The sequence below is a fragment of the Scyliorhinus canicula genome, chromosome 15, assembly GCF_902713615.1.
Source record: "Scyliorhinus canicula chromosome 15, sScyCan1.1, whole genome shotgun sequence".
NCBI classification, from domain to species: Eukaryota; Metazoa; Chordata; class Chondrichthyes; order Carcharhiniformes; family Scyliorhinidae; genus Scyliorhinus; species Scyliorhinus canicula.
The window spans coordinates 25,289,683-25,315,938 of NC_052160.1; the positions used below are offsets into that span (position 1 = coordinate 25,289,683).

Sequence of the window (26,256 nt, forward strand, 5' to 3'; positions counted from 1 at the left end):
AGCCATGATCACCCTACTCAAACCCACGTATCCACCCTATACCCGTAACCCAACAACCCCCCCCCCCCCCTTAACCTTACTTTTATTAGGACACTACGGGCAATTTATCATGGCCAATCCACCTAACCCGCACATCTTTGGACTGTGGGAGGAAACCGGAGCACCCGGAGGAAACCCACGCACACAGGGGGAGGACGTGCAGACTCCACACAGACAGTGACCCAGCCGGGAATCGAACCTGGGACCCTGGAGCTGTGAAGCATTTATGCTAACCACCATGCTACCCTGCTGCCCCTATGACCATTTCAATGCCGCTGCCTCCCCGGGCATTGCAGATTTTTATATGGTGTTATTTAGTACCAGTACAATAAGCTGGTGCTATCCAATAGAAATCACTGTCCAGCTCTAGGTGTCCATTTAGTCAGATGTACCACTCACTCTGACACACACACTACAAGCATGCGTCCAATCACAGAATTGTTAGAGTGCAGAAGGAGGCCATTTGGCCCATCGTGTCTGCACCAACTCTCCAGATGAGCAATTCACAGTGCCATTCTCCCGTCTTCACCCTGTAACCCTTCACACTCCCCTCTGAATGCTTTGATTGAACCTGTCCGCACATTAAGGCAGTGCATTCCAGACCTGAACATTTTCACATAGCGAGTGTTTTTTCCCCCCCCCTCTTTTGCCAATTACTTTAAATCTGTGCGCTCCCATTCTCAGTCCTTTCACGAGCGGGAACAGTTTCTCCCCTTCTACTTTGTCCAGAGCCCTCATGGATTTTGAACTCCTCAGTCACATTCTCATCTCAACCTTATTTTCTCCGAGGGAAATAGGCCCAACTCCTCCAATCTTACTTCCAACTGAAGTGCCTCATCCCTGAAACCATTGGCATCAATCTCTTCTGCACTCTCTCCAATAACTTCACAAGTCTGGGGCCCAGAACTGCATGCAGTGCTGCAGCTGAGGTCAAACAAGTGTCTTATACAAGACATTTATAAACCCCTTGCTCTTGCACACTATACTGCTACTAATGAAGCTGAGGATACCATATGCTCTTAACCTGTCCTGCCACCTTCAATGAGTTATGTATGTGTACAACCAGGTCCCTCCTGCACCCACTTTTAGAGCTGCACCCCTTACTTTAGAATTAGAATCCCTACAGTGTAGGAGGAGGTCACATGGCCCATCGAGTCTGTGCCAATCCTTTGAAAAGCACCCTACCTAGGCCCATCCCTACCCTATCCCTGTAACCCCAGAACCCCACCTAACCTATGTATCTTTGGAAACTAAGGGGCAATTTTTTTTTTCAAACAAACAATTTTATTGAGGTATTTTTTGGCATTATAAACAGTTACAGATAACAGAAATGTGCAAACATCAACGTAAAACCAGCACTTCAACCAAACCATAATGCACATACCCGCTCCTCTCCCATAGACACCACCCGCCTATTTATCCCTCCTACTCTATCTGATCTCCCCCCTTCCCCGCTCCCCCCTTGCTGACGTTCACTCTCCCGCGAAGAAGTCGATGAATGGTTGCCAACTTCGGGTGGACCCCAATACAGATCCCCTCATGGCATACCCAGAAAACTTGACATGTCCGAAAGCCATAGTTCGGTCTTCGGGGGTTTTGAGTCCCTCCATGCCAGCAGTATTTGCCGCCGGGCTACCAGGGAAGCAAAGGCCAAAACATCGGCCTCTTTCTCCTCCTGGACTCCCGGGTCTTCCGAAACCCCGAAAATTGCCACCCCTGGATTCATCACCACCCTCGTTTTCAGCACCCGGGACATGACCCCTGCAAATCCCTCCCAGTACCCCCTAAGCTTAGGACATGCCAAAAACATGTGAACATGGTTCGCTGGTCCTCCCGCGCATCTAGCCCACTTATCCTCTACCCCAAAGAATTTGCTCATCCGAGCTACCGTCATGTGGGCCCGGTGAACGACCTTAAATTGAATCAAACCGAGCCTGGCACATGTTGCGGTTGAGTTTACCCTACTCAGGGCATCTGCCCATATCCCGTCCTCCAACTCCCCGCCTAGCTCCTCCTCCCATTTGAGTTATAGCTCCTCCGTCTGGGACTCTTCCCCTTTCATGAGCACCTTGTAAATATCCAAGACTCTACCCTCTCCTCCTTCTCCTCTATAGACTATTCTGTCCTGGATCCCTGTTGGCGGGAGGCGTGGGAAGGATGGGACCTGTCTGTGTATAAAGTCCCGCATCTGTAAGTACCTAAAGTTATTTCCTTTCTGGCCCAGCTTTCTCCTCCAACTCCCTCAAACTCGCATAGCTCCCCTCCAGGAACATATCGCCCACCCTCCTCACCCCCGCCCGCCACCATGTTCGAAACGCTCCATTCATGCTCCCGGGGGCAAATCGATGGTTATCATATATTGGAGCCCAGACAGACGCACTCACCTCCCCTACATGCCTCCTCTACTGGCTTCATATCCACAGGGCCGCCCCCACTACCCGGCTGGTGGAGTACCTGGCCGGCGACAGCGGTAGGGGAGCCGTGACCAGGGCTTCCAAACTGGTGCCCCTGCACGAAGCCGCCTCCACCCGCTCCCAGATTGACCCCGTACCCACCATCCACTTCCTTATCATGGCTATGTTAGCCGCCCAGTAGTAGTTAATCAGACTCGGCAATGCCAGCCCTCCCTCGCTGCGGCTCCTTTCAAGCATCGCCTTCTTCACCCGCGGGGATTTTCCTGCCCATACAAAGCTCATGATGATTTTGCCAGTCCTTTTGAAGAAGGACCGTGGGATAAAGATCGGGAGGCACTGGAAGATGAACAGGAATCTAGGGGGAATTGTCATCTTTACAGTCTGCACCCTCCCCGCCAGTGACAGCGGGAGTGCATCCCATCTCTGAAACTCCCTCTTCAGTTGTTCCACCACCCTGGCCAAATTTAACTTGTGCAGCCTGCCCCAGTCTCGTGCCATCTGGATTCCCAAATACCGGAAACTTTCCTCAACCAGCCTAAATGGCAGCTCCTTCAGTCTATTCTCCTGGCCCCTTGCCTGCACCACAAACATCTCACTCTTGGCCATATTTAATTTGTACGCTGAGAACCGGTCAAACTTCCTCAACATTTCCAGTATATTTTCCATCCCGGCCAGTGGGTCCGACACGTACAGGAGCAGGTCATCCGCAAAGAGAGAGACCCTGTGCTCTACCCCCCACCCCTCGTCATTCCCTTCCACCCCTTTGCAGCTCTCAGCGCAATCGTCAACAGTTCTATGGCCAGCGCGAACAGCAACGGGGAGAATAGGCATCCCGGTCTAGTCCTGCGATGTAGTCTGAAGTAGTCTGACATTATCCTGTTCGCTCTAAGGGGCCCTGGTACAATAGTCTGACCCAGTTAACCAGTCCCTCCCCGAACCCAAACCGTCCGAGAACCTCCCACAGATGGTCCCACTCCACAAGGCCGAAGGCCTTCTCAGCGTCCATTGCCACCACTACCTCCACCTCCTTGCCTGTCGGGGACATCATAATCACATTAAGCAATCTTCTCACATTGGCTGTCAGCTGCCTGCCTTTAACAAACCCTGTTTGGTCATCCCCAATCACCTCCGATACGCAGTCCTCAATTCTAAACGCCAGGACCTTGGCCTCCACATTGATCAGGGAGATTAGCCTGTATGATCCGCAGGATTCTGGGTCCTTGTCCCACTTTAACATCAGCGAGATGGTGGCTTGCGACATCGGCGGCGGCAGGGTCCCTCTGTCCCTTGCCTCATTAAAAACCCTGGTCAGGACCGGTCCCACTATCTCCGAGAACTATTTGTAAAACTCTACTGGGTATCCATCCGGCCCCGGGGCTTTCCCCGACTCCATGGCCTTTAGGCCCCCCAATACCTCCTCCACTCTAATCGGGGCCCCCAGCTCATCCACTCCCCCCCCCCCCCCCCCCCCCCCCCCCCCCCCTACTGTTGGGAATGTTAACCCGTCCAGTAACCTTTTCATCTCCTCCGGTTCCTCCGGTTCCTCCGGAGGTTCTGACGTGTACAGATTACTATAGAAGTCCCAGAATACCTTATTCAGTCCTGCCGGGTCCTCCACTCTGCTCCCCTCCCCATCGATCACTCTACTTGTTTCCCTGGCCGCCTCCCTATTCCTGATTTGCTGCGCTAGCAATCTGCTGGCCTTCTCCCCATGCTCATATACCACTCCCCTCGCCTTCCTAAGCTGTTCCACGGCCCTACTCGTGGATAGCACTCCCAGTTCTGCCTGTAATCTCCGTCTCTCCCCGAGTAGGTCCTCCCCCGGGGACCCCGCATGCTCCTTGTCTATCCGGTGGATCTCCTTAACCAATCTATCCATTTCTGCTCTGTCTGCCCTGACCCTGTGAGCCCGAATTGAGATCAGCTCCCCCCTCACTACTGCCTTTAACGACTCCCACAGGGTCGCTGCTGAAACCTCCCCCGTATCGTTCACCTGCAAGTAGTTTTGCATACACTTCTGCAGTCTCTCACATATCCCCTCCTCCGACAACAATCCTACGTCTAATCTCCATTGCTGGCATTGGTAATTCACACCCCCCCCCCCCCCCCGACCTGCAGGTCCACCCAGTGCAGGGCATGGTCCGAGATAGTGATTGCCGAATATTCCGTATTCTTTACTTCCCCTACACAGTCCCTGCTCAAGATAAAGAAATCAATCCTAGAATATACTTCATGAACATGTGAGTAAAACGAGTAGCCCCTTCCCGACGGCTGTCTGGCTCTCCATGGGTCCAGTGCCCTCATTTGCTCCATGAACCCTTTCAGCTCCCTTGCCATTGCTGGGAGCCTACCCGTTCTGGGACATGACTGGTCCAGTCCCGGGTCGAGGACCGTATTAAAGTCCCCCCCCCCCCCCCCCAAAAACAACTTGCGTGAGTCTGGGTCTGGGATCTTCCCCAGCACTCTTTTAATAAAGTCAGCGTGATCCCAATTCGGAGCATATATGTTCACCAGCACCACTCTCCTCCCCTCCAGTTTGCCCCTTACCATCAGGAATCTGCCCCCCCTGTCTGCGACTACGCCTTCCGCCTCAAATTGTACCCGCTTATTGATCATAATTGCTACCCCCCTGGACTTAGAGTCCAAGTCCGAGTGGAAGACCTGGCTGATCCAGCCCTTCCTTAGCCTAGTCTGGTCAGACACTTTCAAATGTGTCTCCTGCAACATAATTACATCCGCCTTTAGAGCTCGTAAGTGCACGAACACACGTGCCCTTTTAACTGGCCCATTTAGTCCTCTGACATTCCAGGCGATCAGCCTGGTTGGGGGGCACCCCCCCCCCCCCCCCAACCCACCCACCCCAGTCAGCCATAACCTTTCTTGGGCCCACCTCCGGCCCATGTGCCGCGCCGCTCTTGGCTCGCCTCTTGGATTGGATTTGTTTATTGTCACGTGTACCGAGGTACAGTGAAAAGTATTTTTCTCCGAGCAGCTCAACAGATCATTAAGTACATGGGAAGAAAAGGGAATAAAAGAAAATACATAATCGGGCAACATAAGGTACACAATGTAACTACATAGACACCGGCATCGGATGAAGCATACAGTGTGTAGTGTTAATGAGGTTAGTCAATAAGAGGGTCATTTAGGAGTCTGGTGACAGTGGGGAAGAAGCTGTTTTTGAGTCTGTTCATGCGTGTTCTCAGACTTCTGTATCTCCTGCCCGATGGAAGAAGTTGGAAGAGTGAGTAAACTGGGTGGGAGGGATCTTTGATTATGCTGCCCGCTTTCCTCAGGCAGCGGGAGGTGTAGATGGAGTCAATGGATGGGAGGCAGGTTCGTATGATGGACTGGGCGGTGTTCACGACTCTGAAGTTTCTTGCGGTCCTGGGCCGAGCAGTTGCCATAACAGGCTGTGATGCAGCCCGATAGGATACTTTCTATGGTGCATCTGTAAAAGTTGGTAAGGGTTAATGTGGACATGCCGAATTTCCTTAGTTTCCTGAGGAAGTATAGGCGCTGTTGTGCTTTCTTGGTGGTAGCGTCGACGTGGGTGGACCAGGACAGATTTTTGGAGATGTGCACTCCTAGGAATTTGAAACTGCCAATCCACCTAACCAGCACATCTTTGGACTGTGGGAGGAAACTGGAGGAAACCCATGCAGACACGGGGGGAAAGTGCAAATTCCACACAGACGGTCACCCAAGGCCGGAATTAAACCCGAGTCCCTGGCGCTATGAGGCAGTGCTAACCACTGTGCTTACATTAACATTGCAATGAAGTTACTGTGAAAATCCCCTAGTCGCCACACTCCGGCACCTGTTCAGGTACACTGAGGGAGAATTCAGAATGTCCAATTCACCTAACAGGCACGTCTTTTGGGACTTGTAGGAGGAAACTGGAGCACTCGGAGTAAGCACTCGGAGTAAGCCCACGCATTTTCTGTTGCCTCTCCATGTTCTTCCTACCAAAATGAATCACTTCACATTTCTCTGCATTGAAATTCACCGACTACCTGTCCGCACGTTCCAAAAACTGTTTTACACTGTCCTCCTCACAATGTTTTCAAGATTTGTATCAGCTGCATTTTTTAAAATTATACCCGGATCTATATCAGGAAAAGCAAAGATCCCAACACTGACCCCTGCGGAACAATAAACCTTCCTCGAGCCTGAAAAACATCCATTAATCGCTAATCTTGGTTTCCTGTCACGTGGCTAATTTTGTATCCATGTTGCTGTCCTTTTTATTCCATGTCCTATAACTTTGCTGACAGGTCTGTTGTGTAGGCCTGTATCAAATGCCTTTTGAAAGTCCATGTACACCAATAGCATCATCCTCATTGGCTCTTTGTTACCTTTTTAAAAAACTATAGCAAGTTATTTAAACATGATTTTCCCTGAGAATTCCATGCTGTCTTTACTTAATTAAACTGCATTTGTCCATGTGACTATTAATTTTATCCCAAATTATTGTTTCTAGAAATGTCCTCATCACCAAGGTTAAACTGGCTGTCCTATAGTTGCTGCACTTATCTTTATCCCTTTTTGAACAAGGGTGTAATGTTTGCAATTCTCCATTCCCCTGACAAACCCCCCCTCTGCCGAGTCTAAGAAGAATGAAAAATTACAACCAGTGGCTCCGAAATTTCCACACTTACTTCCTTAGGTATCCTTGAATGCATCTCATCTGACTCTGGTGCCCTGTCAACTGTTAAGTACGGACAGCAAGTACGGACAGCCTATCCAACATTTCCTCTGTATTGATTTTATACCGTTCCAGCGTCTGAATTAGCTCCTCTTTCACCATGCCATGGGCAGCATCTTCTTCCTCGTAAAGACAGATGCAAAGTATTAATACCTCTGTTTCCATGTGTAAACCCCTTTATGGGTCTTAAACCTCCTTTTACCAACTTTCTATTATTTATATGCTCATAGAAGACTTTGTGTTTTATGTTAGCTGCCAGTCTCTTTTCATGCTCCCTCTTCTACTTTTCTTTTTTTTTTTAAATAAATTTAGATTACCCAATTATTTTTTCCAATTAAGGGGCAATTTAGCGTGGCCAATCCACCTATTCTATACATCTTTTGGGTTGTGGGGGCGAAACCCACGCAAACACGGGGAGAATGTGCAAAAACCACATGAACAGTGACCCAGGGCCGGGATTCGAACCAGGATCCTCAGCGCCGTAGGCAACAATGCGAATCACTGTGCCACCGTGCTGCCCCCTCCTACTTTTCTTAGCTGTTTTTTCACCTCCCCTCTTTTTTATTTTTTTTTATTTTTAGTGTACCCAATTCATTTTTCCAATTAAGGGGCAATTTAGCGTGGCCAATCCACCTACCTGCACATCTTTGGGTTGTGGGGGCGAAACCCACGCAAACACGGGGAGAATGTGCAAACTCCACATGGACAGTGACCCAGAGCCGGGATCGAACCTGGGACCTCGGCGCCGTGAGGCAGCAGGGCTAACCCACTGCATCACCGTGCTGCCCTTCACCTCCCCTCTTAACCTTCTGTATTCAGCCTGGTTCGCAATTGTATTTTCTACCCGACATTGTCATGAGCAAACGTGTTCTTCTTCATCTTAATTTCTATCTCTTTTGTCATCCCAGGAGCTATGGATTTGTTTGCTCTACTTTTCCCTTTCAAGGAGATGGATCGTGACTGTGCTCAAACTATTTCTTTGTTGAAGGTAGCCCATTGGTCAGCTACCTTTTTTCCTGCCAATCTTTGACTCCAATTTACTGGCCCAGATCGGTTTTTACCCCACTGAAGTTGGATTTTTCCCAGTTAATTATTGGTACTCCGGATTGTTATTTGTCTTTCTTCACCGTCAGCCTAAACCTTAGGAAAGATTGATCACTGTCCACTTGGCCCATTTAATTCCCAAGAGCCAGGTCTAGAGGTTCCTCCTTTCTCGCTGGACTGAAAATATACTGCTTTCCTGAACACGCTCTTGTAACTCTTGCCCCTCACATCCCTATAAACTACCACTATCCCACTCTATATTCAGGTAATTAAAGACCCTACTGTAACTACTCTATCATTTTTGATCCTCACTGTAATTTCCTTGCAAATTGGTTCCTCTGCATCCTCCCCACTCGTTGGTGGCCAGTAGACAATACCAAGCAATGCCTCTGGTGCCCTGTCTTTCACCTCTTTTGTTCCTTGGCTTTAGCCAAATAGATTCCATCCTTGACTTCCATAAAACATTCTTTTTTTCCAATACTACAATGTTCATCTTAATAAATGCTGCCTGCCGCTACGGCACAGCGGCGCAATGGTTAGCACTGCTGCCTCACGGCACCGAGGACCCGGGTTCGATTCCGCCCTGTGTGGAGTTTGCACATTCTCCCCTTGTCTGCGTGGGTCTTACCCCCCACAACCCAAAGATGTGAAGGGTAGGCGGAGTCTGCACGTTCTCCCCATGTCTGCGTGGGCTTACTCCGAGTGCTCCAGTTTCCTCCTACAAGTCCCAAAAGACGTGCCTGTTAGGTGAATTGGACATTCTGAATTCTCCCTCAGTGTACCTGAACAGACGCCAGAGTGTGGTGGCTGGGGGATTTTCACAGTAACTTCAATGCAATGTTAATGTAAGCCTACTTGCGACACTAATAAAGATCATTATTATGATTGGCCAGACTAAATTGCCCCTTCATTGGGAAAAAAAATTAATTGGATTCTCTAAATGTATTTTTTTTTTAAATCAATGTTGCCTCTTTATCTTCCTTTCCTGAACACTTTGTTCCCAGAAATATTTAACACCCAGTCCTGCCCATTTTTGAACCAGGTCTGTTTTGCCACAACATATTTCCACAATGCAATCTATCTGCGCCTGTAACTCACTAATCTTAATTCCCATATTCTGTGCATTCACAGTAACCCTAATTTACTCTATATTACTTTCTCCCTTACTCTGAACGCACCTAATAACTGACTATTCTTTATTCGCGTGGTACCTATCTCTCCATGTGTACTTTGGTATTCCTCTCTGGCGTTATCTCCTGGTTCCCACACCCCTGCCAAGGTACTTTGAAATGAAATGAAATGAAAATCGCTTATTGTCACGAGTAGGCTTCAATGAAGTTACTGTGAAAAGCCCCTCGTCGCCACAATCCGGCGCCTGTCCGGGGAGGCTGGTACGGGAATCGAACCGTGCTGCTGGCCTGCTTGGTCTGCTTTAAAAGCCAGCGATTTAACCCAGTGAGCTAAACCAGCCCCTTTCAATCCTTCCCAATAAGAAAATTCCCTAAAGAACCTCAATCCCAGCTCTGTTCAGGTGCATTCTATCCAAATCTCTGTAAATCCAGTGCCAAAAGAATCTGAAGCCCGCATCCCCGTACTATCTTTCCAGCTACACATTCATCTTTTTTATTTTCATATTTCTAGACTCACTTTCACATCGTACTGGAAGTAATCCAGAGGTGACTACTTTTCATGTCCTACTTGCTGATTTCCTACCTAGCTCCCTAAACTCTGGCTGCACTCCCCAGGTAAACCATCGCTCTCAGCCATATTCAGAACTTAACTCTGGTTGGAGATCAGCCTCATAGATGCACAGCTGAACCGCCGAAGCGCAGAGCTCAAACTGCTGCAATGGATGACACTTCCTGTACAAGTGATGACCCAGGACATAGGCAGCATTCTGGAGTTGCAATGTAGCACAGGTTGTGCACATTGGAGCAGCCCTATCATTCCTTCACTTGGAGAGGATCTCCAGGAAGATCGCGCATATAGACACTGACATTCAGTTTATTGCCTGCAGGTGCTCGCATTCCGGGGCATCTCTGACTGTGTCTATATAAACATTTCTGGAACAAGCCTTTCCATTCACCTGAAGAAGGAGCCGTGCTCCGAAAGCTAGTGATTTGAAACAAACCTGTTGGACTTTAACCTGGTGTTGCAAGACTTCTTACTGTGCTCACCCCAGTCCAACGCCGGCATCTCCACATCATCACTTATTAATAACCTTTGTTACTACCAATAACATTTACCGTTGGTAATAAACCTTAGCAACGCTATTAAAGCTTACGACCATTAATAAACCTTACCAGTAGTGATAGACCCCACTACTCCTTAATATATCTTACTAGTGGTAATAAACCTTGCTTAAAATATAAGGTAAGATTCACCAGCTACTCACTTGTTACTTGTAATTCATAATTAATATTTTGAATGTTTGTTAAACTCCCTGTTGTTTAGACTCAGTCCCTAAGCAGCAATAATCACCGGCCAATCAATTGACAGCTTTCCTGTGATGCGACTGTTGTCAAACCCAGAGGGCTCCTGAACTCCTCTGCCTCTCTCCTTGAAGCACTGTAGGCCTCACTCCTCTGGCTTTATTTATCCACCCCCTGGTTTGTGTTTCTCCCACAGGTCCATTCCTCTCCTCCTCCTCTCTCAGAGAGCAGGTGCCAGTTAAATGTTCCTCACATATGGACATTTACTCAACAAATATCTGTCTGCCACTAAAGAACAAGAACAAAGAAAAGTACAGCACAGGAACAGGCCCTTCGGCCCTCCAAGCCTGTGCTGACCATGCTGCCTGTCTAAACTTAAATCTTCTGCATTTCAGGGGTCTGTATCCCTCTATTCCCATCCTATTCAGGTTTTTGTCAAGATGTCCCTTAAACGTCACTATCGCCCCTGCTTCCATCACCTCCTCCGGCAGCGCGTTCCAGGCACCCACTACCCTCTGTGTAAAAATACTTGCCTCGTACATCTCCTCTAAACCTTGCCCCTCGCATCTTAAACCTATGCCCCCTAGTAATTGACCCCTCTATCATGGGGGAAAAGTCTCTGACTATCCACTCTGTCCATACCCCTCATAATTTTGTAGACCTCTTATCATGTCGCCCCTCAACCTCCGTCGTTCCAGTGGGAACAAACCAAGTTTAATCAACCTCTCCTCATAGCTAATGCCCTCCATACCAGGCAACATTCTGGTAAATCTCTTCTGCACCCTCTCTAAAGCCTCCACGTCCTTCTGGTAGTGTGGCGACCAGAATTGAACACCATACTCCAAGTGTGGCCTAGCTAAAGTTCTATACAGCTGCAACATGACTTGCCAATTTCTATACTCAATGCCCCGGCCAATGAAGGCAAGCATGCCGTATGCCTTCTTGACTACCTTCTCCACCTGTGTTGCCCCTTTCAGTGACCTGTGGACGTGTACACCTAGATCTCTCTGACTGTCAATACTCTTGAGGGTTCGACCATTCACTGTTTATTCCCTACCTGCATCAGATCTTCCAAAATGCATTACCTCACATTTGTCCGGATTAAACTCCATCTGCCATCTCTCCGCCCAAGTCTCCAAACGATCTAAATTGTTTATTGACAATTTAGGCCATGACGAAGGAAATAAACCAGCCACAGTGATAAAAAACACAATTCCCTGCTGTTCATCTCATAATGCACAGGCACAAGGTTAAAGTTCACACTGAATAGAAGATTTTGGATCACACGTGGCAAGCAACAAATGGATTGGACAACCCTGCACTAAAAAGCCCAGTGAAAATTCCATGTGAATGATGGACACTCATTATAAACTGGACAGTCCCATAGCTCTAATCAGAGGAAAGTTGGGAAGGAAAAATAATCTAGATTGAATTTTGCACAAAGATTGTTCAAATAAAATTACATTTCTTTCTAATCTGCATTGACACTGGGATTAGGTTTCCTATTCTGTTTTATCACGCTGGTTTTGCACAGCAGAATATTTCTGACTGAACCAACTTAAAAGCTGCAATGTCCAGTTCCATGCCCCACTCCCACATCTCCAACTATTTTGTGGAACTTACCATTTTCCACATAGGGTTGGAAGGGCAAGACCACGGCCAGTATCAGTCGGCCTTTACTTGGTTCCAGAACATTCTTGATGTCTTTCAGTAGGGACAGGGGCTGATCACATCGATCCAGCAAGTTCAGGCAGCTAATCATATCGTAGAGAAAGCCAGTATCCTGCCACTCATCGATCCCCAGAACTCTACAAAATACAAGGGAAGTACATTTCAAATAATAATATTTCAATGCAGCGTCCTCAAACTAGAAGGCCAAGGGCAGTAGACACATGGGGACACGGACTCCTGCGAGTTCCCCTCCAAGTCACACACCATCCTGACTTGGAAATATATTGCTGTTCCTTCATTGTCGCTGGGTCAAAATCCTGGAACTCCCTCCCTAACAGCATGATGGGCGTACCTACACCCGGGCTACAGCGGTTCAAGGTGGCAGCTCACCACCTTCAAAAGAGGGTGTAGGAAAAAAAATGAGTGGGAAAAATCCCCACCTGGTGTATATTTTACCGTCGTCAAATCCTCTGTAGTGGTCTGGAACTGCACAATAAATGGTTCAACCGAGTAGGGTTAGGGTCCGGATCTGGGTGGGTTTCTATGCCATTATTGTTAGTTTCCGGTACTCAATGTAGTCAACCAGGCTAGGGAGCCATAACCAAACAATGACGTAGCGATCACAATATCAAAAATCCCACCAGAGTAAACTGTGCAATTGAATTCAATATTACAGATCACTCAGTCTGCCACCAGAGAAATGGCCACCAAATTTTCAGAGTTTCCATAAAGATCCAACAACTATCCTTCAGGAAAGGCGGTCCAGCATCCCTGCCCAATATGGCTCGAATGTGACACCAGCACCTCCAAGTCACAGAGCGCTCCAACTTGGAATTACGTTATTTTTGCTGGGTGAAATTCCTGGAATTCCCTCTCTCAGAACACACACACTGTGTAACACACTCTGCAGCTGTCCAAGAAGGCAGCTCATCACTACCTTATTGAGGGGAAATAAGAGATGGGAAACAACTGCTGACCTTGTGAGGGTTGCTCTGAAGTAGACTAGCAACTGCTCGGCCAAATACTGGCTCTGTGAGACGCAGCATCACCAGAGATGTGGCAAATGTAAATGTGGCCTTGCCAATATTGCTCACATTCTGAGAGAAACAACCCATAAGAAGGTGCCTGTTTACATGGCTTGGTTACACAATCTGCTCCCGAAGGAAATGCATGTAAACATATTTGTACTATTTACTAAAAGACTGGTCAGTGTGTGGAAGAGATTACAGATACAGGAACAAACGAGAAATATTAAAGGGTTTCAAGAAGAAAGCAGATTGCTCACCAAGGGAATCCAAGATTAAAAATGCACCTAGGGAATGATAAATAGGTGGGCTTGATGGGCCAGAGGTCTTCTCATATCTGTAACTGTTACAATGTTTAATTGTATCCAATTAAATTGCTTTTGCTCTGTGTGATATGAGTAAATTAAATGCAAATTACTCTTGAAATGATTGTAATATTTTAATCAAGAAACTTAGTTACATGCAAGGACCCCATTGCCTTGCAGACCATCACAACAAAACTTGCATTTATACAGCATCTTTTAATGTATTTAAACATCACAAGGCACTGCGCAGAGGTATAATGACTTAAATTTGACACCAGCCTGGGCAAGGGGTTATTAGGGCAGCTGAACACAAATTCAGCCAAAGAACCTGTTTTTTAAGGAATGTTTTAGAGGAGGAAAGAGAGGCGGAGAAATGAAGGAAGGGAATCGCAGAATTTAGGACCAACTCATCTGAAGACGTAGCCACCAATGGTGGAGCGATTAAAATCGTGGATCCTCTAAAGACCAGAATTAGAGGTGCGCAGGTATCTGAAGATGGTTGGGCGGCTGGAGGAGATTACAGAGATATGGAATGGAAAAGCCATGGACCAGGGCAGCACAGTGGTTAGCACTGCAGCCTACGGCGCTGAGGACCCGGGTTCAATTCCTAGCCCTGGGTCACTGTCTGGGTGGAGTTTGCACATTCTCCCCGTGCCTGCGTGGATTTCACACCCCCACAACCCAAAAGATGTGCAGGTTAGGTGGATTGGCTACGCTAAATTGCCCCTTAATTCGGGGGGGGGGGGGGGGGGGAATTATTGGGTACCCTAAAAAAAAAATTTAATTAATTTTAAAAAAGAATTTAAGGAATGTTTTAGAGGAGGAAAGAGAGGCGGAGAGGTGAAGGAAGGGAATCCCAGAATTTAGGACCCACACATCTGAAGGCATAGCCACCAATGGTGGAGCGATTAAAATCCGGAGCCAGTGAAGGCCAGTGAGCACTGGGGCGAACGAGAGTTGGTGCAAGTCAGGACCCATCAGCAGGGCCGTGGATGACCTCAAGTTTATGGAGGGTAGAAATGGGAGGCTGATCAGGCGTGCGTTAGATCAGCAAAATCTAAAAGGTAACAAAGGCATGGATTGTCACCTGTGATGTAGGGGGTATGTTACAGGAATAGTAATCCAGATGCCTGGGCTAATAATTCAGTAGGATGAGAGTTTAAATCCCACCATAGCAGTTTGAGAATTTGAAATACTTGAGAATAAAAAGCTGAGGTCAGCAAGAGTGACCTTGAAGCTGTCGAATTGTGTTTTAAAAACCTGACTGGTTCACTTCGGGCCTATAGGGAAGGAGACCTGCCATGCTTACCTGGCCTGGCCTATATGTGACTCCAGTCCCACTTTCCTTAGTTTAAAAAATTTATAGAGTACCCAATTCTTTTGTCTTTCCAATGAAGGGACAATTTAGTGTGGCCAATCCACCTGGCCTACACACCTTTTGGGCTGTGGGGGTGAGACCCACGCAAACACAGGGAGAACGTGCAAACTCCACACGGACCATTTTCCTTAGTTGATTCACTCTGGAGTGGCCCAGCAAGTCACTCAGTTGTATGAAAATCGCTCCCAGGGATAGGAATGGATAATAAATGCCAGCTTTTCCAGCAATGCCCAAGATGGAACCATCAATTCACCAGACACGTGTTTCCGATGCGAATCTAGGCTTTAATCGACTTACTTCAGAGCCAGCCTGTTACCTGTCGATGAACTCGCAGTGACCCAGGCTGACTCTGGATACGGGTACTTATACAGCTGCACTAGGGGGAGGAGTCGTGGGCGGAACCAAGGGTGGAGCCCAGTACATGTTCCTAGGTGCTCCCAGCGCTACTCCCCCTAGTGGTAGGACAGCGCTACTACGCTTACAACAACAGTGTGAATTAACATATATATTAACATATATTACATTCACCACAGTCCACATCTCAAGAATATATTGTTTTAAATATTTTCTGGTTAAACAGATGTTTCTCCTAATCATTCTGTAGAGACCCAGGTAATTACAAGGAACAGTTTGCTTTTTACCTGTACTGTTTCTTTTTAAGTTGCCATTTCATTGTGGGAGAGACTTCAGTCACATAGACCTCTTCAAAATGGCGGCTGATGATCTTAGTAACCTCTCCATCTCCAGCCCCAAGATCGAGCACCCTGGTGGCCCTCCAATCTGGTGCCACCCTCAGCAGCCGAAGGAATTGTTCCTCAGAGAAGACAAACATCGATCCTCTCCCCAGCAGCCTGTACCGATATAGAGAGGCGGAGACATCAAATGAACAGCACAGAAACAGGCCATTCGGTCCAGCTGGGCCAGGATGAGGCTTATACTCCACCTTAGCCTCCACCCCCCCCCCCCCCCCCCCCCAAAGAGGTTGTGCTCTCAATACAGTTGTGAGCAGACTAGCAGTTTCTGGAGAAACGGTCAGTTGAAGATTTGACTGTGGCGATACCAGCAGTTTTTCTCAAAGCAGTTTAGTTAAAAAGACTTTGCCTGTGAATAGAACAGCAATTTATGGAAAGGCTAGCAGTTTAAACAGTAATTTGAGAAAAGGCAAAATCTGCAAGCTGGGTCCCGAGGAATCTCTCTTTCTCAAAGTGGTTTATCCAAGATATCTCTTTACAGCAAGAATTCCTGAGTCTGCTAACTGTATTTGAAAGTGGATTGTGACCCGAGATGGGTTTTGTTTGAGTTGAGATAAAGATAGCAGTTAAGGGTTATTGTTTCATTGTATTGTTCTTTATGATGTTAAAGTTAGTAATAAAGTTTGTTTTAATATACCATATCCCTATTTGTGCATGAAATCACTCCTGGAGCAAAGTATCCTTTCCTCAGTTTTACAAATTTAATAAAATATTGAGACTTCTGTCCGCTATCATAGCAACGTTTGGGGTCTGGTTCAGGATCAGTCACTATGCTTTCATTGGCCTCAGTGCCTCAGACAAGGAAATAAACTCTGAAATCATTCAAAACAGAGTGCGGAAATATGATGTTGAGATACAGGATCAAATGCCTATGGCCATACTAGTCTGAAAATGCCCAATCTCGTCTGATCTCGGAGATAGAGGATCAGCCATGATGATACTGAAGGGCGGAGCAGGCTTGAAGGGCTGAATGGCCTACTCCTGCTGCTATTTTCAGTTTCCATGTAACAGGTGGTACATTTACCCTTCAAAATCTGCGAAAGCGGCAATGAGCATTCCTGCAATGATTTCTAGTGTGCTTTAACTTGCTAATGACAAGCATTTTCTATACACATCGAGAAGGAAGAAGGCATTTTCAATCTTTTTGAACATGCCCCCTAAACACACAAGTTTGAAAACAAAATGCCTTAAAGAAATGGCCACAGTGGACACAGCATTGCATTGATACCTAGTGGCATTCTGTGGGATTGCATTCTGATCTCGCATAAGAAAGGGTGTGCATTCTCGAACTTTTCAAGTCCCCAGGATTTTCCAAAGTGCTTTAAACCAATTACGTCAGTCCATGTGCTCTCGGGGACGTGGCTCGGTGAGGATAGGATCTCGGCAATTTATCAGGTGCTGCAGGAGGGGGAGGAGGCCTCGGTGGAGGAGCTGAAAGCGAAGTGGGAGGCGGAGTTGGGGGAGGAGATCGACGAGGGGACGTGGGCGGACGCCCTGGGGAGGGTGATTTCCTCCGCTTCTTGCCCACGGCTTAGTCTAATCCAGCTAAAGGTGCTGCAGAGGGCGCATATGACTGGAATCAGGCTGAGCCGGTTCTTTGGGGGTGAGGACAGGTGTGGCAGGTGTTCGAGGAGCCCAGCGAATCACACCCACATGTTCTGGGCGTGTCCGGCATTGCAGGGTTTCTGGAAGGGGGTGGCGGGGACCTTGTCCAGGGTAGTTGGCTCCAGGGTGGAACCGGGCTGGAGGCTCACTATTTTTGGGGTAGCATCAGAGCCGGGAGTGCAGGAGGCGAGAGAGGCCGGTATTCTGGCCTTTGCGTCCCTAGTAGCCCGGCAAAGGATCCTTTTGCAGTGGAGAGACACGAAGCCCCCGAGCCTGGAATCCTGGATCAGCGACATGGCCGGGTGCATTAAACCGGAGAGGGTGAAGTTTGCCCTGAGGGGTTCGGTGCAAGGGTTCTTCCGGCGGTGGCAGCCTTTTCTTGATTTCCTGGCGGAGTGTTAGAGGGTGGTCAACTTCAGCAGCAACCGGGTGGGGGGGGGGGGGGGGGGGGGACTATGGGTTCGTTATGGGGGTTTGGTCTTATGGTTCTATGTTTATTACTCTTTCTTATTGTTAATTTATTGTTTTTGTATTGGGGGGGGTGGGGGAGGGGGTTATTGTTTTTCTCTTTTTGTTGTTGGGATAAAATTTGTTGTTGGAAAATTTGAATAAAAAGTATTTTTTTAAAAAAACGTCAGTCCATGTGAAGTTTAGTCACTGTTGTAATAAAGGAATCGTGGCAGTCAATTTGCACACAGCTAGCCCCCCGCACAACAGAAATGTGGTAAATAACCAAATAATCTGTTTTAGGTTGGTTGAGGCATAAATGTTGTATCTGGACACCAGGAGAGAAGTCCCCTCCTTTTCTGCAAAATGTAACCAAAACAGGGCTGATCATCAGAGCGGATTAGTTTTCAAATGGGTTATTAAAAACTCATGCTCTTTTTTTTTAAATTTAGAGCACCCAATCATTTTTATTTATTTTTTTAATTTTCCAATTAAGGGGCAATTTAGCGTGGCCAATCCACCTAACCTGCACATCTTTGGGTTGTGGGGGCGAAACCCACACAGACACGGGGAGAATGTGCAAACTCCACACAGACAGTGGCCCAGGGCCGGGATTCGAACCCGGGTCCTCAGCGCCGTAGGCAGCAATGCTAACCAATGTGCCACCATGCTGCCCCTAAACTCATGCTCTTTTAAGTTGGTTCTCACATTGTTAATTAACTCTGGTTATAAAACCATGTGGTGGGTGCCTGGGGGGAGGGGGGGGGGGGAGGATCTCTTCACTCAAGATGAAGAGTTGACAGCAATATCAGACCTGGTCACCCCCATGGGGAATCAGAAACACCAGTGAGAAAAAGTTACATTTTGACCTTTTTACCCATTGATAGAAGTCTTGGACATGAAGAGACCAAACACAGAGGTGACGAGGGAGTAATAAATCTGAACAAAGAGCCAGCCGGATTTCTCTGTGCATTGCCTGAGGAACACACGTGTCCCCGCATCCAGGTCATTCTGAACAAACAGCGGCTGCAGACACGTTGGCAGCAATTCCGTGTCACAGGCGTACCACTGCAAAAGAATGACAGCAGCATCAGCACCCTCAATAGAAATGACTGTCAGTCACATGCTGCAAAACAGTTGTTATTGAAACCCTCCTTCATGCCTGTGTTGCCTCCAGATTCGATTATTCCAATGTCTAGGCTGGCCTCCCATTATACATCATCCAACTCTGCCCATGTCCTTCATTGCACCAAATCCCATTCACCTTTCCCTCCTGTACATTGGCTTGTTAATGCCTTGAGTTTTTAAATCCTCATCCTCGTTTAGAAAATCTCCCATGGCCCCATCACACTTTCCTTACCTCTGGAACCTCCGCTAGAACATCCCTTTGACATTGTCGTGCTCCGTCAGTACTGACCCTCCAGGGGAGGGGAGTGGGGCATGGTGACAGAGTGGTACAGTCACTGGATCAGTAAAGCTGCAAGATATAGCTAATCTCAATAATGGTGCCCAGAAAACTATTAATGATTGTCGTAAGGACCCATCTGTTTTATTATGTCCTTTCAGAAAGGTAATCTGCTATCCTTATATAATCTGGTCTGGCCTACAAGTGACTCCAGACACACAAAATGCGGTTGACATTTAAAACTGAAATACTGATTTCACAGAACATTAAGGTCAGGCAACAAACGCTAATTTTGCCCACATCCCATGAAAGAGTAAAGGAAAAATTACTGCGTTCTGTACTGACTGTCCCAGACAGAGCAGGCCTCCCTCTGTACTGACTGTCCCAGACAGAGCAGGCCTCCCTCTGTACTGACTGTCCCAGAGCAGGGCTCCCTCTGTACTGACTGTCCCAGAGCAGGGCTCCCTCTGTACTGACTGTCCCAGACAAAGCAGTGCTCCCTCTGTACTGACTGTCCCAGAGCAGGGCTCCCTCTGTACTGACTGTCCCAGAGCGGGGATCCCTCTGTACTGACTGTCCCAGAACAGGGCTCCCTCTGTACTGACTGTCCCAGAGCAGGGCTCCCTCTGTACTGACTGTCCCAGAGCAGGGCTCCCTCTGTACTGACTGTCCCAGGCAGAGCGGGCCTCCCTCTGTACTGACTGTCCCAGAGCGGGGCTCCCTCTGTACTGACTGTCCCAGAGCAGGGCTCCCTCTGTTCTGACTGTCCCAGAGCAGGGCTCCCTCTATACTGACTGTCCCAGAGCAGGGCTCCCTCTGTACTGACTGTCCCAGGCAGAGCGGGGCTCCCTCTGTACTGACTGTCCCAGAGCGGGGCTCCCTCTGTACTGACTGTCCCAGAGCGGGGCTCCCTCTGTACTGACTGTCCCAGAGCAGGGCTCCCTCTGTTCTGACTGTCCCAGAGCAGGGCTCCCTCTATACTGACTGTCCCAGGCAGAGCGGGCCTCCCTCTGTACTGACTGTCCCAGAGCAGGACTCCCTCTGTATTGACTGTCCCAGACAGAGCGGGGCTCCCTCTGTACTGACTGTCCCAGACAGAGCGGGCCTCCCTCTGTACTGACTGTCCCAGAGCGGGCCTCCCTCTGTACTGACTGTCCCAGGCAGAGCAGGGCGCCCTCTGTACTGACTGTCCCAGGCAGAGCGGGGCTCCCTCTGTACTGACTGTCCCAGAGCAGGGCTCCCTCTGTACTGACTGTCCCAGAGCGGGGCTCCCTCTGTACTGACTGTCCCAGAGCAGGGCTCCCTCTGTACTGACTGTCCCAGACAGAGCAGGGCTCACTCTGTACTGACTGTCCCAGGCAGAGCGGGCCCCCCTCTGTACTGACTGTCCCAGGCAGAGCAGGACTCCCTCTGTTCTGATTGTCCCACAGAGCGGGGCTCCCTCTGTACTGACTGTCCTAGAGCGGGCCTCCCTCTGTACTGACTGTCCCAGGCAGAGCAGGGCTCCCTCTGTACTGACTGTCCCAGAGCAGGGCTCCCTCTATACTGACTGTCCCTGAACGGGGCTCCCTCTGTACCGACTGTCCCAGAGCAGGGCTCCCTCTGTACTGACTGTCCCAGACAAAGCAGGGCTCCCTCTGTACTGACTGTCCCAGAGCGGGGCTCCCTCTGTACTGACTGTCCCAGACAAAGCAGGGCTCCCTCTGTACTGACTGTCCCAGACAGAGCAGGGCTCCCTCAGTACTGACTATCCCAGGCAGACCAGGCCTCCCTCTGTACTGACTGTCCCAGGCAGAGCGGGCCTCCCTCTGTACTGACTGTCCCAGAGCAGGGCTCCCTCTGTACTGACTGTCCCAGACAGAGCAGGCCTCCCTCTGTACTGACTGTCCCAGAGCAGGGCTCCCTCTGTACTGACTGTCCCAGACAGAGCAGGCCTCCCTCTGTACTGACTGTCCCAGAGCGGGGCTCCCTCTGTACTGACTGTCCCAGAGCAGGGCTCCCTCTGTACTGACTGTCCCAGAGCAGGACTCCCTCTGTACTGACTGTCCCAGGCAGAGCGGGGCTCCCTCTGTACTGACTGTCCCAGGCAGGGGAGGGCTCCCTCTGTACTGACTGTCCCAGAGCGGGGCTCCCTCTGTACTGACTGTCCCAGGCAGGGGAGGGCTCCCTCTGTACTGACTGTCCCAGAGCAGGGCTCCCTCTGTACTGACTGTCCCAGGCAGAGCGGGGCTCCCTCTGTACTGACTGTCCCAGGCAGAGCGGGGCTCCCTCTGTACTGACTGTCCCAGGCAGAGCGGGGCTCCCTCTGTACTGACTGTCCCAGGCAGAGCGGGGCTCCCTCTGTACTGACTGTCCCAGGCAGAGCGGGGCTCCCTCTGTACTGACTGTCCCAGGCAGAGCGGGGCTCCCTCTGTACTGACTGTCCCAGGCAGAGCGGGGCTCCCTCTGTACTGACTGTCCCAGGCAGAGCGGGGCTCCCTCTGTACTGACTGTCCCAGGCAGAGCGGGGCTCCCTCTGTACTGACTGTCCCAGGCAGAGCGGGGCTCCCTCAGTGCTAGATTGAGTGTCAGTCTAGATTGTGTTTCCAGAATGAACCCATCATGATGAATGAATGCATCATCGGACTCAGATCAATAGGATAGGTACCCAGAGAACCAAGGAGGATAACTGCCTCCACCTTCACCAAATCAAAATGTGACATTTCGAGAGAGAGGGAAAGAATTCAAGTGCGTCAGGAGATGGGTTTTTAAACATGGTAATTTTGATCAGCTCAGAAAAAAATCTACTGATGACTTTTTTCCCCAGGAGGGAAATGCCACAACGGCGTCAAATATATACATTTAAGCCGGGGGGAGGGGGGGGGGGGGGGGGGGGCTACGGGCTCGGTATGGGGGTTTGATGGCAAGCCAAGGCCCAAAACCAAACTATAAATAAATGCCTATAAACATGTGCCTCGGCCATATTGGGGAATGTAAAATATGTATGCTGGCTAAAGGGGGCGGCCACAATTATTGTTATGAAGATGCTTACCTGTAAATATTCATGTAAAATTTTTGTGTTTTCCCTTTTTTTTTCTCTCTCTCTAATAACTTGTAATTTGTTATATATAAAATATGAAAACTCAATAAAAAAACATTTATTTAAAAAAAATATATACGTTTAAGTATAGGAAAGATTCCCATCCCCAACCACAGAATATGAGGGATGTACCTGGAACTTGTCGTGTTCTTCGTCGCCCTGATGCTTCAGGTTGATGAGCAATGAGCGGGACAAGGGGCTCCGCAGGTATTTGCTGCTCCACATTCTCCTCAGCTGCAAGAGTGCAACAAAGTAGCAGAGCAACAGCGCCAGGCGCGTCACAGCCGTGCTGGGAATCCCGGGGACCCCCCCTCCCAGCCAGAGCCCGGGAACCCCCACCCCCAGCCAGAGGACCCCCCCCCCCAGCCAGAGCCCGGGGACCCCCCACCCCCAGCCAGAGCCCGGGGACCCCCCACCCCCTTCTGCACGAGACGCCTCCCTCCCGGGGGGTCCCGGGTTAACAGGAGTCAAGCATTTTGCAAAACAGAGCAAAATGCAGCAGCCCCGTGGCAAGCAGCGTCAGTAGATGCAGTCAGTGATCTCTGTGTCCCCCTCTCTGTGGCATGTCCCGTCCCCCACCCACACCTCCCCACCCCACCCCACCTCACCCCCAAAATGGTGCAATTCAGCCCGAGATCCCGATCTCAACTTGTGTTTATAAATCCAGCCCGGAGCCTCGCACTCCCTGTGATCAGTTCAGCGAACACGCAGACTTCCTGTGTCCCAGAGATCTCCCTTCCCCAGCCCCATGGGCCACGTTCAGTTTCAATGCAATTTCCTCTTCCTGCTGCCCAGCGATAACAGGCGTTGGTTGGCCCGTTGCTGTGATTAGAAATGTAATCTATAACCACTCCGAGTCAATAAAACTCAAACTCGATGCCACAATAATGTTGTTTTCAAATCTGTCCATTATTTATAAATCAAACACTACAGAAATGAACAACTCTCGGCAAATGGCGGGAAGGGGCAAGGGGGGGTGGCAAGGGGGGGTGGCAAGGGGTTGGTGGGCAAGGGGGGGCGGCAAGGGGGGGCGGGCAAGGGGGGGCGGGCAAGGGGGGGGAAGGGGCGAGGGGGGGAAGGGGCGAGGGGGGGAAGGGGCGAGGGGGGGAAGGGGCGAGGGGGGGGGAAGGGGCGAGGGGGGGGGGAAGGGGCGAGGGGGGGGGAAGGGGCGAGGGGAGGGAAGGAGGTGAGTGAAGGGGGCGAGGGGAAGGAAGGGGGGGCGAGGGGAAGGAAGGGGGGGCGAGGGGAAGGAAGGGGGGGCGAGGGGAAGGAAGGGGGGGCGAGGGGAAGGAAGGGGGGGCGAGGGGAAGGAAGGGGGGGCGAGGGGAAGGAAGGGGGGGCGAGGGGAAGGAAGGGGGGGCGAGGGGAAGGAAGGGGGGGCGAGGGGAAGGAAGGGGGGGCGAGGGGAAGGAAGGGGGGGCGAGGGGAAGGAAGGGGGGGCGAGGGGAAGGAAGGGGGGGGCGAGGGGAAGGAAGGGGGGGCGAGGGGAAGGAAGGGGGGGCGAGGGGAAGGAAGGGGGGGCGAGGGGAAGGAAGGGGAGGCGAGGGGGAGGAAGGGGAGGCGAGGGGGAGGAAGGGGAGGCGAGGGGAAGGAAGGGGGGGCGAGGGGGAGGAAGGGGGGGCGAGGGGAAGGAAGGGGGGGCGAGGGGAAGGAAGGGGGGGCGAGGGGAAGGAAGGGGGGCGAGGGGAAGGAAGGGGGGGCGAGGGGAAGGAAGGGGGGGCGAGGGGAAGGAAGGGGAGGCGAGGGGAAGGAAGGGGAGGCGAGGGGAAGGAAGGGGAGGCGAGGGGAAGGAAGGGGAGGCGAGGGGAAGGAAGGGGAGGCGAGGGGAAGGAAGGGGAGGCGAGGGGAAGGAAGGGGAGGCGAGGGGAAGGAAGGGGAGGCGAGGGGAAGGAAGGGGGGGCGAGGGGAGGAAGGGGGGGCGAGGGGAAGGAAGGGGGGGCGAGGGGAAGGAAGGGGGGGCGAGGGGAAGGAAGGGGGGCGAGGGGAAGGAAGGGGGGGCGAGGGGAAGGAAGGGGGGGCGAGGGGAAGGAAGGGGGGGCGAGGGGAAGGAAGGGGGGCGAGGGGAAGGAAGGGGGGGCGAGGGGAAGGAAGGGGGGGCGAGGGGAAGGAAGGGGGGGCGAGGGGAAGGAAGGGGGGGCGAGGGGAAGGAAGGGGGGGGCGAGGGGAAGGAAGGGGGGGCGAGGGGAAGGAAGGGGAGGCGAGGGGAAGGAAGGGGAGGCGAGGGGAAGGAAGGGGGGGCGAGGGGAAGGAAGGGGGGGCGAGGGGAAGGAAGGGGGGGCGAGGGGGAGGAAGGGGAGGCGAGGGGAAGGAAGGGGAGGCGAGGGGAAGGAAGGGGAGGCGAGGGGAAGGAAGGGGGGGCGAGGGGAAGGAAGGGGAGGCGAGGGGAAGGAAGGGGAGGCGAGGGGAAGGAAGGGGGGGCGAGGGGAAGGAAGGGGGGGCGAGGGGAAGGAAGGGGGGGCGAGGGGAAGGAAGGGGGGGCGAGGGGAAGGAAGGGGGGGCGAGGGGAAGGAAGGGGGGGCGAGGGGAAGGAAGGGGGGCGAGGGGAAGGAAGGGGGCGAGGGGAAGGAAGGGGGGCGAGGGGAAGGAAGGGGGCGAGGGGAAGGAAGGGGGGCGAGGGGAAGGAAGGGGGGCGAGGGGAAGGAAGGGGGGCGAGGGGAAGGAAGGGGCGAGGGGAAGGAAAGGGGGCGAGGGGAAGGAAAGGGGCGAGGGGAAGGAAAGGGGCGAGGGGAAGGAAAGGGGCGAGGGGAAGGAAAGGGGCGAGGGGAAGGAAAGGGCGAGGGGAAGGAAAGGGGCGAGGGGAAGGAAAGGGGCGAGGGGAAGGAAAGGGGCGAGGGGAAGGAAAGGGGCGAGGGGAAGGAAAGGGGCGAGGGGAAGGAAAGGGGCGAGGGGAAGGAAAGGGGCGAGGGGAAGGAAAGGGGCGAGGGGAAGGAAGGGGCGAGGGGAAGGAAAGGGGCGAGGGGAAGGAAGGGGGCGAGGGGAAGGAAGGGGGGCGAGGGGAAGGAAGGGGGGCGAGGGGAAGGAAGGGGGCGAGGGGAAGGAAGGGGGGCGAGGGGAAGGAAGGGGGGCGAGGGGAAGGAAGGGGGGCGAGGGGAAGGAAGGGGGGCGAGGGGAAGGAAGGGGGGCGAGGGGAAGGAAGGGGGGCGAGGGGAAGGAAGGGGGGGCGAGGGGAAGGAAGGGGGGGGCGAGGGGAAGGAAGGGGGGGGCGAGGGGAAGGAAGGGGGGGGCGAGGGGAAGGAAGGGGGGGGCGAGGGGAAGGAAGGGGGGGGCGAGGGGAAGGAAGGGGGGGCGAGTGGAGGGAAGGGGGCGAGTGGAGGGAAGGGGGCGAGGGGAAGGAAGGGGGGGCGAGTGGAGGGAAGGGGGCGAGTGGAGGGAAGGGGGCGAGTGGAGGGAAGGGGGCGAGTGGAGGGAAGGGGGCGAGTGGAGGGAAGGGGCGAGTGGAGGAAGGGGGCGAGTGGAGGGAAGGGGGCGAGTGGAGGGAAGGGGGCGAGTGGAGGGAAGGGGGCGAGTGGAGGAAGGGGGCGAGTGGAGGGAAGGGGGCGAGTGGAGGGAAGGGGGCGAGTGGAGGGAAGGGGGCGAGTGGAGGGAAGGGGGCGAGTGGAGGGAAGGGGGCGAGTGGAGGGAAGGGGGCGAGTGGAGGGAAGGGGGCGAGTGGAGGGGAAGGGGGCGAGTGGAGGGAAGGGGGCGAGTGGAGGGAAGGGGGCGAGTGGAGGGAAGGGGGCGAGGGGAGGGAAGGGGGCGAGGGGAGGGAAGGGGGCGAGTGGAGGGAAGGGGCGAGTGGAGGGAAGGGGGCGAGTGGAGGGAAGGGGGCGAGTGGAGGGAAGGGGGCGAGTGGAGGAAGGGGGCGAGTGGAGGGAAGGGGGCGAGTGGAGGGAAGGGGGGGCGAGTGGAGGGAAGGGGGGGCGAGTGGAGGGAAGGGGGGGCGAGTGGAGGGAAGGGGGGGCGAGTGGAGGGA

The 26,256-nt window shown here is 51.8% G+C and overlaps 1 protein-coding gene across 1 annotated transcript in view; it reads right to left on the bottom strand.

The window, feature by feature from the left end:
- The window catches only part of mettl9 (methyltransferase like 9), a gene marked incomplete at its 5' end in the record, with an annotated part of 39,476 nt that extends 16,836 nt beyond the window's left edge, over positions 1-22,640 (bottom strand). Inside the window, 4 exons of the mRNA XM_038820158.1 lie at positions 12,261-12,445; positions 15,658-15,867; positions 18,698-18,888; positions 22,437-22,640. Coding sequence (XP_038676086.1) covers positions 12,261-12,445; positions 15,658-15,867; positions 18,698-18,888; positions 22,437-22,640 — 790 coding nt within the window. The remainder of the gene's footprint in view (positions 1-12,260; positions 12,446-15,657; positions 15,868-18,697; positions 18,889-22,436) is intronic.
- Between the last annotated feature and the right edge of the window lie 3,616 nt (positions 22,641-26,256).